Genomic DNA, 20,923 nt, shown 5'->3' on the forward strand with positions numbered 1-20,923 from the left:
CTAGGCCGTTTATAGCTCACTATGTGGTATGGGCATTGCTTATTGTTGAAAGTCGTATGGTGACCTATGGCTGTTAAAATCTGTATCATTTGGTCTCTTATGAAGAGTTGTCTCATTGGCAATCATACATTACCACATCTTTGTTTTTATATCACCCCTGCCATATTCTTTATGAACCTTCCCCCAAGTCAGGAGCCTGTAGTTTAGTGGTTGTCGTTGGTTCATGCCTCAACTCATATTTGCTATTTTGTAAAAAGATTTGTTTTTTATAATTAAGCCGTTAGTTTTATCGTTTGAATTGTTTCACGCATTTCATGGCCTTTTATAAACGACTTTACAGTATCAGGTTTTGTTATTGTTGAAGGCCTTACGGTTGCCTTTAATTGCTTACATCCAATTCATATTAGGATAGTTGCCTATCAGTTTTAAGCAGAACTAATCAGAACTCGAATTAACAATTTATAGAAGGCATTATAAGGTATAGAAAGAACCGCTGGCTAACAATTCTATGTGAATTACTGAAGGAACCCATGAATTTGTATCAGAACTCATATAAGTAACTGAATGCACTCAAATTGTTCGGAGCAGAACTTATATACATAAACAATCGAATGCAACAAACAGTTTGTAGTAATATGTCTCATAATATGAGCAATAGACTCTTCTTGTGATTGTTACAACCTAGCAGTTTGTCAAAGATATCTTGTGAATAATAGAAGGAAGTTCGTTAGTTTGTTTCAGAACACAAAAGAGCGACAACAAATTACAGTGGAGCATATGTCATATAAGGACAGTTTATAGCAGAACGCACATGATTAGTATAGGGAGCTTAATTGAGTTAAGCCTTCCAATTGATATTTTATAGTACATGTCTTTCTATGTTGTGATGTTATACTATTGTTTCAGAAAAGGGAGAAGGTTTGGTACCATTAAAACGTTTAATCCCACTGCAAATGTTTGCACCTGTCCTAAGTCAGGAATCTGATGTACAGTAGTTGTCGTCTTTTTAAGTAGTTCATGCGTGTTTCTCGGTGTTTTTTTTTTTATATAGATTAGACCGTTGGTTTTCCCATTTGAATGGTTTTACACTAGTAATTTTTTTGGGCCCTTTATAGCTTCTTTATAGCTTGCTGTTCGGTGTGAGCAATTGAAGGCCGTATTGAAGGCCGTATGTTGACCTATAATGGTTTACTTTTATAAATTGTTACTTGGATGGAGAGTTGTCTAATACCACATCTTCCTATATCTATTTGCAGTTTTCAACAAATCTTCATACGGAAAAAATAAGGAACTCCTGCAGTATATGTAGCAATCCAAAGCTCATATGAACAATGGAAGGTACTCCAGTAGTTTGTGGCGGAACGTCATAAGAACAAAAGATAGTATACGACAGTTAGTAGCAGATCTTAATAAAATTAGTTATCGCACCGCAGGTAAATTATCACGTTGTGATTGGTTATAAAAAAGAAGATGTGGTATGATTGCCAATGAGACAACTATCCACAAAAGACAAAAATGACACAGACATTAACAACTATAGGTCACCGTACGGCCTTCAACAATGAGCAAAGCCCATACCGCATAGTCAGCTATAAAAGGCCCCGATAAGACAATGTAAAACAATTCAAACGAGAAAACTAACGGCCTTATTTATGTAAAAAAAAATGAACGAAAAACAAATATGTAACACATAAACAAACGACAACCACTGAATTACAGGCTCCTGACTTGGGACAGGCACATACATAAATAATGTGGCGGGGTTAAACATGTTAGCGGGATCCCCCCCCCCCTAACCTGGGACAGTGGTACATAACAGTACAACATAAGAACGAACTATAAACGACGTCACGTGGTGACCGCTATGAGACCTTATCGGACCACAGATGAATTATCACGTTGTGATTGGTTAAATGCCGTCACGTGGTGACCCACTATGAGACCGTATGGGGTTAGTAAGTTTCATATGGGGTTCATGACGCGTTAATGGCGACGTCATCTATTAATGTTGTTGTGTTTCATTGTTTATTTTTCAACAAAACGCCGCACAAAAAGACCAGCGTCCGATAAATTCGTTATACGGTTAACTACTGACCCCCTACGGATCCATAGAGGGTGAATAAAATTCATAGGGGACTCGGCCTCCGGCCTCACCCCCTATGGATTTTACTAACCCTCTATGGATCCGTAGGGGGTCAGTAGCGAACCATATAACTTATAGTAGTGGGTTAGTAAATTTCATGCATAGGGGTTCCATGACGCGTTAATGGTGACGTCATCTATTGATGTTGTGTTTCATTGTTTATTTTTCAACAAAACGCAACAGAAAAAGTACAGCGTGCGATAAATTCGTTATACAGTTAAATAGAGGGTGGATACAATCCATAGGGGATTCGTCCTCCGGCCTCACCCCTTATGAATTTTACTAACCCTCTATGAATCCGTAGGGAGTCAGTAGCGAACCATATAACTTATATTACATAGTGTGTTAGTGACCTTATATGGTATATACGAGGTCAGTAAATTCCATATGGGATGAGAGCGCACTATGTAACGAATTTATCTTACCGACTATCTTTATTTGTTGAATTTAGACTAGTGTTGTCTCATTTGCTATCATAACACATCTTCTTATTTCTATATTAAGGTGTTCAAGTGTTCAATTTTAAGAACCTTCTACAATTGGTCTGCACAAAAAAAAAAAATATAATGCAAACAATAACTGTTTATATCAACAACCTTGATATAACATTATTAAACAGAACTTTCAATACTTTTAAATAATCAAACAGTGCCAAAGTCGTAAATCCACTACTAACCGTGTATTGAACGGTGTCCACGCGGACCAATCATATTCCTAGAAATGTATAGGAGGTAAGATCAAATCGATTTAATCTTCATTTACAAAACAAAGTGCTCTTTCTCCAATCTTTCACCAACAAAAAGCACGGTAAGTCTCGCAATACTCAAACTTCGAATGTTTTCACTGCACCATACCACTTGAACAATTGAATACTATAGTAATCAAAATGATTTTAAATTTCGTACTTTACTTGGCCTTGAACATTTTTTGATTTGAGCGTCACCGATGATTCGTTTGTAGACGAAACACGCGTCTAGATCAAATATGACATTTCAATCCTGGTATATATGATGAGTTTATTACAACCAATGGGTCGATGCCACTGCTGGTGGAGTTTGTAGTCCCAGAGGGTATCACCAGCCCAGTAGTAGTCAACACTGTGTTGACATGAATTATCATTGACATGATCATTATTATAAATTAACCGTTTATAAAACTTTAAGTTGTTGAAATACTAAGGTTTTTCTACTTCATGAACGGATTACCTTAGCTGTACATGTTAAGGGCATACAATACAGTTACAGAGGAGGTAATGACGTTGCTAACTTAAAATGTTATTTTCGAGACGTCAAACTGTGACATATCGGGAAAAGATGCATTTTTCGACTGATTTTTATCTTTCAAACTGATTTAATTTGAAAACGAGTGCATGGACCCCCATTTTTTAAAACGACATTTTGTTTCATTTTGCAGAGAGATTATGTGAACCAAATTTTTATAAAAACTGTTTTTTAATTTTGAAAAATATACAGCAAAAAATGACGTTTTTTTCTCAATTCTTGACCATTTGATAAATATGAGTTATTTCTGTATTTAGGACTCATTAGTGTCACTCAAATTAGTCATTTTTACTTAGTTGTGTCAGCTAAGCCTTACATGATGGCCTTGATGTATATAGGTTTTGCGTGCTGACGTTGTTTATAATCTTAGAATAGCAACGTATTATATTGTTCTTTTATTTGTCTTTGTTCAATTATAAATTATAATTTTACTGTTTGGTGTGTTTTATGTGATATCTTTCATTTTTGCTGGTGTGTATATGCGACATTTTGTGTTTCCTTGTTTCTTATAACGTGACTCTGTACTTTTAAAGATCCCGGTATTATGTTATTGTTCTATTATATGTCATTATGTTATTGTTCTATTATACGTCAAATGTTATTGTTCTATTATAAATTTGATAATACATTGAACAACATATGATTATTTCATTCGCGTAGTAGTATTAACCATATATGGATTCTTAAAAATTCTAAAGAACTGCTGGATCATAATTTTTAATATCTGTCTGTTTCTATAATTAATTCTAACATAACAGTTACTTTTGATTTTATAAACCTGCATACCACCAGTCTCCATGTGAAATAATAATTGTTTTGAATAGACATTGAACGACAAAATTTCTTTTTTTGTGACGTTGCATTTTCTGACGCCCAACACTCGAAACAAAGAATGTGTTTTTTAATTTGATAGATGCTTTTTTGTATTTTTGGATATGTTTGTTTGTCTTGAAATTGTTGCACAGTGATGACTACTGTAACCATATTTTGACTATTTTACCGATTATGTCTGTTTTCTTCACGCATCGCTGTAAAAATAACGAAATTTGATGCGACTGTCATGAAAGTGAGAGGTTTAGCGCTATAAAACCAGGTTCAATCCACCATTTTCTATATTTGTAAATGCCTGTACCAAGTCAGGAATATGACAGTTGTTGTCCATTCGTTTGATGTGTTTTCAATCTAATTTGATGTGTTTTATCCTTTGATTATCGGTAGGTACTTTCCGTTTTGAATTTTCCTCGGAGTTCAGTATTTTTGTGATTTTACTTTTTTGTGTAAGCAAACATTAGTGTTTTGAATATTGATAGCATATTACGAATTTTGGTTTTCAAGAAAAGACTGCACGTATGCCACGTTATATTGAATTCTTAGCTGGAAACATCCTGTTAACAAAATGTTTATATATAAAATTTTTAAAGCGGTACCAACCCAGTTCAGTATAAAATCCATCTAAAAAAAAATACACAACGGGGTTTCAAAGGTTTCGCCCATACCATTTAGAAATTTCCTTCTCAATAGCTTCCACTGAATAAAAGATCACAGGATGAATTGATTTGATTAACGACTGATTATAAAGCTGATAGTAAACAAGAAATGTACAACAAATATGCTAGGAGTCTCAACTTCACATACTATTTCAAATTTTGTCAGAATCCCTTTAAACACTACACATGGGAATCATTTATTTAAAAATTAAAAAACAGTTATGGACTCGAATTATATCAAGAGACATTGTTTGTGACTTTCAAAAATATCTGAAGAAATTGGACAGAAAAAATATGTACTTGTAGCATGTAAAATTCTAACTAAGTAAAACATATAACATCATGTCCCTAGATAATAAATTTGTAAAAGTTGTCGGTGGTTTCCATAATTAACAACTAGGCATAGGAGCAGCAGGCAAGTTTCCGTTTACGGCAAAGTGAAGCAAACCTGTAAAAAAATATAATCCAATGTATATTAACAATAATGGTATGAGTCTTTATTTGTATTTTAATATTTTGAAAGCTGAAAGACAAACGCATTTACCATATTCGATAAATTGTGTCCTTTACTTTACTTTACTATAAAAACTAAAATCACAAAAATACTGCTCAAAAGAAAATCAAATCGGAAAGTCCATAACCACATGGCAAAATCAAATGATAAAACACATTAAAAACGAATGGACAACAACTGTCATATTCCTGACTTGGTACAGGCAAAATCAAATGTAGAAAATGGTGGATTAAACCTGGTTTTATAGCGCTAAACCTCTCACTTTGTTGACAGTAAAAACACAGGTCCAATCCACCATTTTCTACATTTGAAAATGCCTGTGCCAAGTCCGGAATATGACAGTTGTTGCCCATTCGTTTGATATGTTTTATCATTTGATTTTGCCATTTGATATGGGACTTTCGTTTTGAATTTTCCTCGGAGTGCAGTATTTTTATGATTTAACTTTTTGTTAAAATTTCCACAAGAAATAAGACTAATAACCATTAACCTGCATTTGCATGGATGTGGACAAAGCGGTGTTAAACATTAGCAACAAGATTCAAATATTCGCCTGAAAAAGCAGTTTGTTATTCTACATCCGTATCAGCCAATTTTTTTTTATTATTGAAACTTTCAATTATTTTGTAGATGTGTACAGCCGTTACAAAAATTCCAACCATTGTTAAGTGGAGTTTTGAGAGTAAACATTTTATTTCAACAGAAATGGGAGTTTATATGTATTCACATTTACTTGTACATCATAGAACAAGTGAACAAAGTATGAAAATTACCAAACTTTTTGCATAACAATATGTCGTCGCAAAACTTAAAACCGATTATCAAAAAAATTCAGTATTCCAATTATAAAAATGAGCGGTTCCTAATTGAACAGTGTGTACCAAGTACAAATGTGTACCAAGAACAAATAATAATTTATTTTATTAATGTGTCACATATTGATTGACATACATATTATGCAAAAAGATTAAAACATACATGATAGTATAATCAATACCCAGCTATGAGACACATTGAACAAAATATATACATGTTCTTAAAAAGCAAACGATACTTTAAAATACTATATATTTAAAACTAGTACAATTCATTTTATCAGGGTGCCCTTGTGATACTGACAAGTTTGAAAAATAAAAACTTTCATAATTTATACACTCCTTTTGCATTTAACACTTTGAGTTGACTTCCTATAGTTATAAAAGTTTAAGTAAACTACACATGACGTTTCATTCCCAATAACAAATGTCATTTGACGACTTAGATCAAAATGAGTTGTGATAACTAATAAACTACATTAGATACGTCAGAAATCGTTGATTGTCGAAAATTGTACATTTGAACCCCCTGACTTTTATATAATTCATACCTGCTACTGCTGATTGGAATCCAGCATTGTAGTCACAAGCCACCTCATTTGTCTTATGGTTATCTCTATCATCAACATAGGTGTCTTGCAGATCCTCAGGACCTCCAACAAGTGCCCCATAAAGTGTGTGTGAGTTAGGACCTGAGCTCCAATAAGTACCCCAGTCACATGTAGCAGGAGAGTAATCACAGGTACTGAAGAAACAAAATCAAGGTTATCTATTTGTTTATCAAGACGAAACTCATAGCAGTCCTAAAAACACTGCAAGGATTTTTTGGCGTCCTATCGAAAATTTATACGCAAGCCATATCAATGTAAAGAGGTGTTCACTCGAAATTAAATGCAGATGTTTATCCTGTCGAAACATAAAGTCTAAATTCGTTAAGACTTCACAAGATATAATTGCTTTCTAACTACTTTTTATTTTTTTAACTAACCTGAGTAAACCGCATGTATATTTTCTACCATTTGAACATTATATTTAAGTTGCATAATCCTTTATAAGATGATTTTTAAATGCAATAAACAAATCTAATGTCATCTGATTTTAGATTCCTATTTAGATCTTATCACACTGATAATTAACATTCATTCTATTACGAATTATTTGGAAAATATAGATATTATGTTTCTAGTATTATCTTGTTCATATTATTTTTTTAAGTTAGATCATGAACATAAGCGCCTTTGATAGAACATTAATATCGGCTCATTTTGAAGTTTGTCTCTGTTTCTGTTAGTTTTCTAGATTTGTCTCTTTCGAACGGATTTACCAGGTAGGAACATCGGTAAACATATATCGCCTTAATCTAATACATACACCATCCGAACATTTAGCACCAGGTTAAAATAGTTCGTTTCTATGTATGTTGCAGTGGCGTTTTTTTTGTTGTACTTTAGCAAAAGAAAATTGAAAAAAAACTATGTATGTCAAGATAGTAAACGACGTCATTTGCTTGAACAAGTATACCAAAAATGGATTGCAAGTGTACATTGAGAAAATTTGCTTTTCAAAGGAGAAGCATCGGACAAAATATATCTTAATTCTTTTATAATGCTGTTTGCATACCTTCCTCTGTGATGAGGGCGCTTTGGGAAAGCAGTTCCATATCCAATCAAGAAACTGAAATCCTGGCCATTATCTCCGACCATGTAATGAATCTGTGACATAGCCCATGTCTTGTATGCTGATGCATCGCCAATCCCTGCATCTGCTGCTAGCAGAGCAATAAATGCTGCATTAGCTGCAATTCAAACATATAGTTAAGGTTTCGAACAATCTTTACAAGTTTTAAAGTTACCACAGAACATTGCTTCTTAACAGGTGAGCTGCCTTCAAACTACATTATGTTGTTTTCTTTATTGAAGTTTATTTACGTCATAAGTTTTCATGAAACGATTACAGTTTTAAACTGCCTTTAATCCCTTTTGTTTCATATTTTCTTGTCAACGTTTGCGTTATAGGTAAAGTTTGTAAAAGAGTGTCAAGCAAAATAAAATTGAGAATGGAAAAGTAGATACATAAATGATATATAAATAATCCATAGTATTAAAATTATAGTAATTTTCTTTCAATGTTTTATAGACTATATTTCTCATACGACAAAATTTACCCGAATATCTAATCGATGCCCATTCCAATCTCCATGCTAGTCCACATGTTGTGTATGGTATAGATCCTGATGGCATCCAAGCAGTGACGAAATTCTCCACACGTGTTTTGTACGTGTTATCACCAGTAATATCATAAAGAAGAATCTGTAAAAGATAGAAAATACAGAAACTAATTTTACCCTGCTAAAGGTATGTTGTAGTTCTAAAGACACTATTTATCTTTAACAATAAAGTTATGGACATTTTGGGGCTTCGGTAATGATGGCAGATTTTTTCAAGATCCAAGATGCAGATACATTTGTCTATTCTTGAACACTGTTTGTCAACCCACAAATGTTTCTGTTTCTTGTGTGTAAAAAAAAAACCCTCCAAATTTCGTATTTTGAAATAATGAAAGTAATATACTTGTATACGTAAGGAGCAAAATAATTTTGTTTTAATCATACCCTGTAACTGCGATCGGGTCTCATTCCTTTTAGAGTACATGCAATTCTCTCAGAATCTGTTAATTAACGTTGTTTGTCTTCTAATACAATTTTGGAGATTTGAACATCGTTAAAATACTGATGCATGCTTTATTTCAAAGCGTGATTGTGTAATGTTTATAATTTATTTCAATGAGAAAAAATCTAAAGTTTTCAACAAACAATGGCTACAAAATAGCATATGCTATCATAATGTGTTGTCTTTGTTTATTTCGTTAACTAACATATTCGTTTATGCATCCATTCTGTCAATGGTTATTTTTTTTCCATGTGTATATTTTACAAACCTCACAGAGCACCGTCTTATCGTCCCAGTCAAACGCCCATGGAACGCTGTCATGGTTGTAGTCGTTGTAAAAAGCTTGAGCTTCAGTTAGGTATTGTGGGTTATTGGTTGCCATATATAGAAGTACTGCACTTAAACACATCTCGTCCTTATACTCATGGGACCTGTGAAAGAAAACCGTGACTTTATTCATCTAGAAGAGAAAGATTATTCACTTTTGAAATGCAGAGACGTTATAATTGTATTTTAAAATTTGAAACTTAGCCAGACATGTACAGAGTAATAATATTTCCTCATTTTTATCCAACAATGTCAAAGCTATTTTCCATCCAGTTCAAACGACAGCAGGGTGTCAAAATTTATATGCATCTTTTTTCAAAGTTAAATAGTTTTGTCCATATGAGGGAATGAATTCAGATTATAACCATCACCTATCTGCGTGCCGCACTGTCAAACGGAGTTCGTTAACAAAAGTTTAGCAATTAAAGTAACACTTTTTTTTAAATCGGTATGATTAAAAGACAAATAGTTATCAAAGGTACCAGGATTATAATTTAGTACGCCAGACGCGCGTTTCGTCTACATAAGACTCATCAGTGACGCTCATATCAAAATATTTATAAAGTACAAAGTTGAAGAGCATTGAGGATCTAAAATTCCCAAAAGTTGTGTCAAAACACGACTTTATTGAAAAGTGAATATTTAAAACATTGAAAGAAAATATTATTAATGAGAAAGAGAGACATACTCATAAAATTGGGTTATATCATGGATGTCACTGTTGTATAAACCTGGAATATCCTTTGCAAAAGAATATAAACTCTCAGCCCTTGACAAAAGTGTGGCTGCATACGACGAGTCTGTAATAAATAAATTCAACGTTCAAAAGTAAATTATATTATTGCATAGCAATATAATATTTCCCCCAGAAAGTAACCAAAAATTAGCGTGTAATAAATTCTAATATTGCACTAGTGCAATAAATCTTCAAAATTCAGGGCGTCATCAAAGACAAAATCTTAGTTTAAACCAATTTTTACTTTCAAATATTATATTGCTATACAATAAATGGGTTATTGCATTAATATTGGGGAAATATTGTCCCTCGTAGAACATATATTGCACTCGCAAGCTCGTGCAATATAAAATTCTACTCGGGACAATATTCCCCAATATTCATGCAATAACCATATAATATCATTTAGAAAGAACAAACACAATGCAAATGTATAAGGGACATAAATTGTAGACAAAATGCTTGTAACAAAGGAGAAGTATTACAGTCGGGTATAGTTCTGTTAGTGTATGTGATGCGCACTTCTCGATTGTGTCTATTAAATTCGAATTTTGAAGAACCATGAGACTGTGGTAAAATTTGATATCTCCTATTTTCCTCACGTTTTTTGTTTAAACTTTTTGGGAAAGAATGATAATATAGTAATCTCTCTGTTGTTTTAAACTTGAATACTGACGCAATTTTCCAATTTTAATTTTTCTATAATTAACGTAACAATTTTTTTTTTACAAGAGATGATAATGGCAGGTGAACTACAGTTGACGCCAAAACAAAGCCTTGATCATTTCAAAATGGCTATATGCAATCATATGAATGAACTACAAAGAGTCCTAGCATTATTTACCAGATTCACTAAATACCAAAGCACCGACAGCCAATGCTGCTGCTGTTCCACCAGTGACGTCAGCTCCTGACATAGTATCGTCAAGATAATACGCAGGTCTATTCATAGTCATGTCTTCGGGTCGTCCCCAATAAGCATGGTCAAGGTCGCCATCACCAACCTATGTTTGAATTACATGTATTATAAAACTGGATTCGTATACAAAGAATTTATTTAAATATATCAAAGATAAAATACAAAGAGGAGATGTAAATAGTTGAACAGCAGCTAATTGCATTTAAAACATAAGGACTGTGATTTACCAGTTTTGGAGCGCTTGTTTTGATCTTCAACTTTGTACCTGTTTGGCTTTTTAAATATTTTGACATGAGCGTCACTGATGAGTCTTATGTAGACGAAACGCGCGTCTGGCGTACTAAATTATAATCATGGTGCTTTTGATAACTATTTACACCACTGGGTCGATGCCCCTGCTGGTGGACATTTCGTCCCCGAAGGTATCACCAGCCCAGTAGTCAACACTTCGGTGTTGACATGAATATCAATAATGTGGTCATTTTTATAAATTTCCTGTTTACAAAACTTTTGAATTTTTCGAAAAACTAAGGATTTTCTTATCCCAGGCATAGAATACCTTAGCCATATTTGGCACAGCTTTTTGGAATTTTGGATCCTCAATGCTATTCAACTTTGTACCTGTTTGGCTTTTTAAATATTTTGACATGAGCGTCACTGATGAGTCTTATGTAGACGAAACGCGCGTCTGGCGTACTAAATTATAATCCTGGTGCTTTTGGTAACTATTTGCTAAAACTGCATAAGTTATTTTCGTTGCTGAAAGCCAATTAAAGATAACATAATGCAATGAAACAAGTAGGTCTGATTAATTTAGGACAATCTATCGCGTTATTAGTCCATAGAAGTATTCTTAGACTTAAGAATTCGACTTCATTATTTCTATCAATAACATAATCGGTTTGTCCTACCTGAGCATAATAAATCCTATCTGATGGCCTCCAACACTTAAGTAAATAATCCAACGGCCATTTGATAGAGTTATACATATTTTGTAATTGAGCAGAGTTTTCGTATGCATCTTTCCAATGCAATAAGCCCATTGCAAGGTTAATTACAGAAGCTGACATTGGAAGGTTGAATTTGACGCCATCTCCAGCTGAAAATAATGACAAGATTCTGATTTTTTTTAAATTTAGGCATAATATTACTGTCGATTAAAAGAGAATACAACAAAATTGTTAATATCAATACTTCGAGTAAGATACATACACAATAGGCACCACAATGACTATGTCTTGCTTTTTTGTGAGTTAGTTGTCATTTATAAAGATTTGTTGTAATTCTTATCTATTATAGATTAAAAAACAAAACTCAAAAGGAAAGTACGACCGGACCAAACCAGCCAGCAGACATATGGTGGCAGTTGCGCAATCAAAAAGGAACTGTACAAAATATTTAAATAACTACGTATTTTATAAAATTGAAACAAAAAACTGATGTAGGACGAACAAAGGAAGATTTAATACAGAAGGAAACTTAGCAGTGAATACAGCAGTGAGCAATCAAAAGCAGCTAGACTGATATACAATTAATCAAGAGATACACATTAAAACAAACATACAATACAACACAACCATACCAACACCCTCTTTCAATGACTTCCGTCGATTTACGTCGTCAATATCTTCATGTCAATTCGTTGACGGCCCGTATCATGATTTTTTCAATGAGGATACGAAGTACCAGCAGAATTCATGTTTGTCTCACCGATTCTCCACTGAAAAGGGACTAATGCATACTGACTTAGACGTCAACAGTGTCAACTGCCTCAATATTTTTTATTTTTTATTAGGCTTAAGTGGCGAAATATCTCTCTGTTTTAACAGATGTTTTTTTTTCTCTCAAAGTTTTAAAGGTTTAAAAAAAAAAATAGTATACATTTAAAGTTTGTTCAACGATGTCTTACCATCATACCAGCCTCCTGTAAGATCTTCACCATTGATTCCCACATCATTGGTTGCCGAATCTCCACGCCAGTCGATACGATTAAATGTCAAGTAGCCTGATTGTTGGGCTTCATAGAACAAAATGGAATATTCGATTAGTTGTCCGTAATCGTGTGCTGTAGAAACGTTTTGGGAACTGCTTGATGTTGTCGTTGAAGATGATGTTGGTGTAGATGAAGTTGTTGTTGTTGTCGTTGATGTCGCTGTCGTTGTTGTGGTTGCAGGTGTTGTCGTCGTTGTCGTGTCTTGTGAAGATGCAATATCACTCACACATGTCCCTGTTGGATAGCTTGCTTCACTTCCTTCGTATCTTAAAATGAATCCTATTTCAAGTAGTTGATTAGATATTGGATATGCATTGTGTAGATAATACAAATCATAATCATTTGAATGGCCTAAGTTCACGGCATTCCAAATCTGAAAAAGACGAACAGCTATGATTTGTGTTATAAATTGTATTTCGAGCTTAAAAGAAAAAAGTAATTAGTAAAACTAGTAATTTCTTTAAAATGTTATAACTTGAAGATTTTTTTTTCGAAAGATGACAAAATTAAAGTTGTGGCTACGACGACCGAAACGATAGTGATGACGATCATGAGGACGACGACGACGATAACGACGACGACGATGATGATGCTGATGATGATGCTTTATTCATAAAGGTTAGGTATAGAACAATGATTGTAGAAAAAGTTATATAATATGATAACACATTCATTAACTCACCTGATTCACATACACCGTTTGATCTAAGTACATATCAATATGTATATTTCCAACTCCATACTGACTCTGTATGTCAAATGTGCAGGATCCCTGCATATACCAATTCGTTCCACTTCCCCATGTATTATCTTTCGCAATAGGTACAGTGTAATATGTCGATGATTGTTGTGACGTAGTCGTTGTTGTCGTTGGTTGCGTCGTAGTCGTTGTCGTCGGTTGTGTCGTAGTCGTCATCGTCGGTTGTGTCGTCGTGGATTGTGTCGTAGTTGTCGTCGTCGGTTGTGTCGTTGTTGTCGTCGTCGATTGTGTCGTAGTAGTAGTAGTTGTTGTTGTGTCTTGGTTGGAAGGTGAAGGGAGGTTACTGGTACATGTACCGGTTGGGAATGATTCTTGACTTCCATTGTACTGTAGAATAAAATCGACTTTTTGTGTACCAGCATGCCATTCGTCTTGATTGAAAAGTTCATATTGCTGTCCATTATTTATAATATTACCAATGGTCAATTTCCAAATCTAAGAAATAGAACAATATGAATCCATAGAACAGATTTTTATCCTATTTGGTATAGTAGACTTTCTCTAATTCTATGGAAATTTATCCCTTTCCGAACCCATTGTATAACAAAATTTAATCAACGTGTGGTTGCTGGTGATCTCAAAAGATCATTGGATGATTTTAAGGGTCATGATCTTTTTAGCTAACTTGATAAATCAAAATATGCTAACAGGTGTTAATGAAATTGACAACTTCGTTCAATGTGAAAGGCACTCGAAGGGGATTTTCGGTTAACAAAAAAAGAAAATGTATTTTTAATCATTAGAGAAACAGATTCTTACATAGTTACTCGTGGATTATCGGATTTATCCAATATCGAAAGTTAAATTATAAATTTTAAAGTCCTCGCCGAGGCGGCTCGGACTTTAAAATTGATAATTTAACTATCTCGATTAGATAAATCCGATAATCCACTGGTATAAATGTAAGAATCTACATTTATCGGCTATTACATTCTTTATTCATTAAATTTAAATGAATATAAATATTTGAAGTATATATGGTTCTTATTCGAATTTCGATAACAAAAAACGAATTCGATGTCACTATTTAAAAGTGTAATGCTTCTTTTTGTAAATTTATTGGGTCTATAGCGGAAGCGCTTCATTCTTAAAATGTAGGCACGGTCAACGCGTTTACAACCCCGTATAATTTCTAAAAGAAGCATTCAATACTTATAATTACATTGTTTTGCTGGGATTATGAATATACGATTTCTATCAAGTTATCTTTTATTTACCTGTTCAATTTATTGTTGAAGCTCGTGTCATCATGTGGATGTTAAATTTCATTTTTTTTAAATGAATAGTGATTTCGGAATGACGAGAAAGATACGTTTAATTATATTACAATCATATGCATATCAGTCCAATAATGAGTAAAACGCAGGTAGAAATAATACTTTCTACAATAAAGACGCGATTAAATCATTACACGTTTGAAGTCGCAGTAACAAGTATGTATCCCTTTATCTTAAAATAGGCAATGTCATACTTATAAGATACATAGTCTGCAAAAGTGAAATATCTTATATCTATACACATGATACATTCGCTGCTAATTATTGTTTACATTTTGTATGTATGGTTATATAAACACTGCCTTTGTTACTGTTTAATAATTTGACATGAGCGAATGTATTATAATGGAAGTTTAATACGGACCAGTAAGTTTGAAGTGGATTGATCTAGTACCTTATCTAATGTTTAATTTGACATGAGCCGTTATATAAGTCCTGAATTATTACTGATTGATTTGACATGAGCCGATCTAGGACCTTATATACTGTAATGGTAATTCAATACTGACTAGAAAGTTTAAAGAAGATTGATCTAAGACCATATCGACTGTAATTTTAAAAGTGTTAAACTGACCAGCAAGTTTGAAGAAGATTGATTTAAGACCATATCTACTGTAATGTGAATTGTGTACTGGCAAGCAAATTTGAAATGGATTGATCTAAGACCACATCTACTGTTACAGTAATGTAAGTTTTGTACTGACCAGCAAGTTTGAAGATTATTGATCTAGGACCATATCTACTGCATTGTAAGTTTTGTACTGACCATCAAGTTTGAAATGGATTAATCTAAACCATACTAGTATCTACTGTAATGTAAGTTTTATACTGACCAGCAAGTTTGAAGTGGATTGATCTAGGACCATATCTACTGTGACAGTGTTCTCTCCATGTGACTGTGAAACTTCAAATTCACAATATCCATTAAAGTACCATGATGTCCCACCACCCCAAAGAGTTGTCTTCTCTATTGGTACTTGATAGGTTGCGAATACACAAGCAGACAGGCTCAACACAAGAGCAAAACTTGTCCTTGTAATACAAAAATAAAGATTGACGAAACAATGCTAAGACATGTTTTCAAATCTTCGTTTGGTTTAAAAAAAAACTGCCAACGAATTCTTTTGAAATCAAAGGAGTAGGTCCAGCAAGACCCCTTTTTGGTCCCAAAATATAGTAGTTTTACAAAATTGTTATAATGTAAACTTTTTTTGCTATTTATTGGAAAGGAGAATACTTTTGTTACATAAACAGACATGTATTCAACTATAAAGAATATAGAATAGGATTTCCGTTTAACATTCCTATAAAATAAATTTTGCATTTAAAACGTACATTTTTTTTAAAATGTTAGATTAAAAATTAAATCAAGTTAAAACTTAACATTTTGTACTTTGTTACTATTACTAAAACATTTACTTACTTCATGATTGATGGGCTTTATCCTTTAACATCTCCTTGTATAGCGTTTATATAGCTATTCAATATTCATGCATGATTTCAATTTCAAATATCCATGTATTTACTTGTAAACAAGTGATGAAGTCATGATGTTTATTGAAATATCCACTTAATTATGTTACAATTATCAACAGTTATTTTTAAAATACTTTAACTTTCAAAAGATATTTCCATCTATTAACTAGTAAACAAGCGCTGAAGTCATGATGTGTAGTTAAATAGCCACGTAGTAATGTTACTATTATCAATAGTTATTTTTTAAAAATACTTTCAACTTTCAAAAGATGTATTGGTCCATTTTATTAAGTTTTAACATAAGAACATAAATGAATACATGACTTACCAATTAATGAAAATGTAAATGATTTAATTGATTTTTTTTTATAACGAATAGAATGCACGAAAATTTTTGAACCGACTTGATATTTTGATATGTTTTCTATTTTAAGGGGCTTGGTAATACTGTTAATAACTTATAAACCTGCTGACTTTCTACAATAGAAAGTATAAGAAAACAAAATTAATCAAAATACTTTAACCACCCCAGTGATGATGTGGAACATGTAGCATACTCGCCTCGAGAGCAGTGGATCATAAGCCATATCTCAGTTCGAGTCAGCAGAGTTTTTGGTATATGTAAAACATCTCAGGATAATGAATAACTCATTTTCTATTGAAATTCGATCTAACCATCGGATTATTTGCTTCAGAATCTGAGTCGACATATGTCTTATGATCAGAAATTTTTTCTGATATCCCAATAGACAAACACAACAGTGGCAACACATTAGTTTGCCATTCGAAGTGAAACATTATGGTTATAGAAAGTAACTTCATAGCATTCGGACTAACACTATTCTTTGGAGCCTTTTAATGTTTTGGCTTGTTGGGATAAAAGGCAAAATGCAATCAATCGAAAATCCCTGATAGTTAACAAAATTGCAACTTCTCTCTATAATTTTGTCATTTACATGCCATGTACTTGTATTAACATTTTTATTCAAATGTATGCCTTTGTACTAGAACACATGTTCTGATGAAAATATTAATTAAATATAAATAATTTGCACTCATACAGCTACTAATAAACGAAAGGAAAGGCATATGTTGCAACGCATCCCAGATAATATTAAGTATAAAAGATTAAGTATAAAATACCAGACAGTTATAACTGTTAAGTTAGTAAATTGCGATGACAATATGAAATAATCGCACTGCACATAAACGACCCAGATCAGATGATATGAAGTTACCAAAAAATGACATTGTTCAATCAAAGTTTGAATAAAGAAAGTCAACAGTAGTATACCGCTGTTAAAAAGTCATGAATCGATTGAGAGAATCCGGGTTACAAATTAAAACTGCGGAAACACATCAACTATAAGAGATAGAAGATAGTTGTGGAAGTTAGTGGCTATTTATATAAACAAATACTAAATTGGAGAAACGAGAACGCATAATATTTAGTATCTATTGACTAAATTTACTTAAAAGTCGAATACATTGACTATTTTAACAAGTTATGTAACTATAAATAATTCATTTCTTACAGTTTATCAGGTGTAAACACTTTTCTTTACAACCAAACGGGAAATTTTCATTTAATCAATTAGAAGTTGTATGCGTGTATTTTTATAATAAAAAGAACACGATGTATTCTTGTAATAGTAAACTGTCAAACATTTAATCAATACACATTTTAACATATTAAGTTATGCATGTACTTGACAATATTATAATGAGTGTGAGACTGAGTGAAATTCAAACTTTTTAAGTTTGTATGGCCCATTTTTTTTGGTAGGGAAACCTTTTTATTATCAGAAAAGGAGAAGGTATAGTATTTGGATTCAAAGCCCCGGTGACAACTTAATTAAGTTAGAAAGTTTCTGATGAAAGTGGGAGGGGTTCCGTACGCACACCATAGTAATGACAGTGCACTCACTTTAATTTAATGTCGGTGGCTATCATCAAGCTCCGCAAAGACAGAAGTCACATATGTGGCCCTTTAAGTTTCGAAAATTGAAAGATTTATAAACCCATCAATTAGCATCCTTTAGATATTTAAATTACATTAGAAATAATAAATGTATTATCATTTTGTTGAAAAAAATATAAATTCTGATGCATAGATTTTTATTATAATTGAGCGTATCTGCGCTATACTTCGAAAAATTTATAACGAACTTACTTATCTGCTGTAAATAAAGGAAACAGTAGTATACCGCTGTTCGAAAGTCAAAAATAGATTGACAGAAAGAAACGGGTTACAAACTAAAACTGAGGGAATATAAGAGGAAAACAACGAAACAACAGAAACACTGAAGTGCAACAAACAAAAAACAAACGACAATGCAACACACATGAAACGAACTATAAGATAACAATTGCCATTTTCCTTTCTTTAACAAGTTTTTCACATAAAATGGGAAAATCAATAATCATGTAAATATTTATAGATCAAAATAACCGCAAGCATATATGTCACGATGACCTCAAAATTAAAACCATTTCGGTCATGATCATTGTCAACAATAAACATGTTAATGAGTCACTTTGACTTTAATTGTTATATGTTGATAGCTTTGGGTACGTCACATTTAAAATACTGTAAACATTTGTGTCATATATATAATTATTTCATTAAAAAATGTGGAATATAAACAAATTAAGAAAAGGCTAAAACTTGTGCAACCTCGAATTTCTGTCCAAATTTCAGGTTTTATCATATTTGGTGTCATTTGAATTTTACTCATTCCATAAATTATTTGGTTTTGCTAATAAGGTTGCAATAACAAGATAAGTTTATATGTATCTAATCACAATTTAAGATTATTTGATATTGACAAAACCCCAGCTACCCGTAAATGGGATGTGTTTGTCAATATTTTATGCAGAATTGTTAATTTGTATTCCAAGAATTGCTTCATTTTTTAAGTAAAAAAAGTTGAATCGTAATTATCTATATATTATTAGTACAGCGCATCACATATTCTTTTAGATGACGGCCATTTCATATTTGAGAGGGAGACAGAGGTTTTTTTTCGGAGTGACTATTAATTTTCATCTGCCAGCTTACTTTTTTCCAGCGGAATCGACGTTTGTACACAAATGCCGATCATCCTATATTTCGTTTTGCAGAAAATTCATTTTTTATCCTAACTTATGCAACAACCAAGTGGCGCAAGTCTCTCTTGCGTAGAGTTGTTTCATTGGCAAACTAACTTCTGGTTATTAGTAAAACAAAAATCCGGTTCGAACCAATTTCCCCTTTAGATCAAAGTCATTTGGGAAGTATTTTATAACTTATTGAACGTATAATTGTTTATGTACTATACACTGTTTGTACTTTTAAAATATTAGATGTGATATATAAGACTATAATATGATTTTCTCCATTTTAAAACCAATCTAGCTTACGGGTGTTTATTTATAACATTGATAAAAAGGATTCAGCTAATGTTCAAATTAAAGTCACGCACAGCAGTCATGCGGTCGGTCCTCTTTAGAAAGTATTAAATATAAAGAAGTTATAATAAAAATAAAATATTTATTAATTTATATTTATTTATGATAGTTTAAGTATATGAACTTTTAATTTCATTATCTATATATCAATCATATAAACAACTTTAAATTGTACAAATCATAGTTTAGGCCATCGATGCCTTGAACTCTGTTTGCAGATTCGCATGAAATACGAACAAACTCAGAGCTGTATCGGTTATGTCAAAATGTAAGGAACACTTTATAAGAATTTATGGTAGATAGAACCCGTGCTGTAAGTCTGTAACAGAAACTGTAATGTTTTGTATCATTACGTTTCTGTAATCAACAGATACAGCGGGTTTAATAAAACTATCATTTGTATTTACAGCCACTCAAAGGGCATTTATTTGAAGGTTTCGAAGGTTGACCGTTATGGAATAACCGTTTCACAGATGATATCGGATATGTTCCTTTTGTCGTAACTACAATCCCCTTCCCTTTTCACGAATTTGACCTACCAAATAAGACTATTTACCGGATTTGTAATAACATAAGCAACACGACAGGTGACACATGTGGAGAGGATCCTCTTACCCTTCCGGAGCACCTGAGATCACCCCCGGTTTTTGGTGGGGTTCGTGTTACTTAAGTCTTTAGTTTTCTATGTTGTGTGTTGTGTACTATTATTTGTCTGTTAGTCTTTTTCTTTTTTAGCCATGGCGTTGTCAGTTTATTTTCGATCTATGAGTTTGACTGTCCCTTTGGTATCTTTCACCCCTCCTTTCGACGGTCTTGTGATATCAATCAAACAGGTCTTTTTACGAATTGAGCATGTATAGGGTAATTAAAGTGCACATTTTGCAGTCTGAATGTTACTAGTTGGCTAAGAGCTCTACAGACTTATGTTCACGGATCTTTACTGTGTTAATTTGTTCATATCATGTCCGAATCTCAATAAAATTACTTATTTACTCACTATCTAGTTGTAATGATCAAACCAATATTTGATGAATAATTTTGTCATGTCATATTGCACATGCTTCATGCATATTCATA

At 32.8% G+C, this 20,923-nt stretch overlaps 1 protein-coding gene across 1 annotated transcript; it reads right to left on the bottom strand.

Moving 5' to 3' along the window:
* Nucleotides 1–4,957: 4,957 nt before the first annotated feature.
* On the bottom strand, nt 4,958–16,465 carry LOC143079251 (uncharacterized). Its single transcript, XM_076254486.1, has 12 exons — nt 16,344–16,465; nt 15,754–15,952; nt 13,566–14,078; nt 12,800–13,256; nt 11,802–11,989; nt 10,816–10,975; nt 9,924–10,035; nt 9,177–9,339; nt 8,404–8,548; nt 7,860–8,034; nt 6,791–6,984; nt 4,958–5,358 (listed from the first exon to the last, which is right to left on the bottom strand). The coding sequence occupies exons 1-12, from the start codon at nt 16,346–16,348 to the stop codon at nt 5,300–5,302; spliced, it is 2,370 nt and encodes a 789-aa protein (XP_076110601.1). The 5' UTR covers nt 16,349–16,465; the 3' UTR covers nt 4,958–5,299.
* Nucleotides 16,466–20,923: the final 4,458 nt, after the last annotated feature.

This window comes from Mytilus galloprovincialis, chromosome 6 (genome assembly GCF_965363235.1).
Source record: "Mytilus galloprovincialis chromosome 6, xbMytGall1.hap1.1, whole genome shotgun sequence".
Classification (NCBI taxonomy): Eukaryota; Metazoa; Mollusca; class Bivalvia; order Mytilida; family Mytilidae; genus Mytilus; species Mytilus galloprovincialis.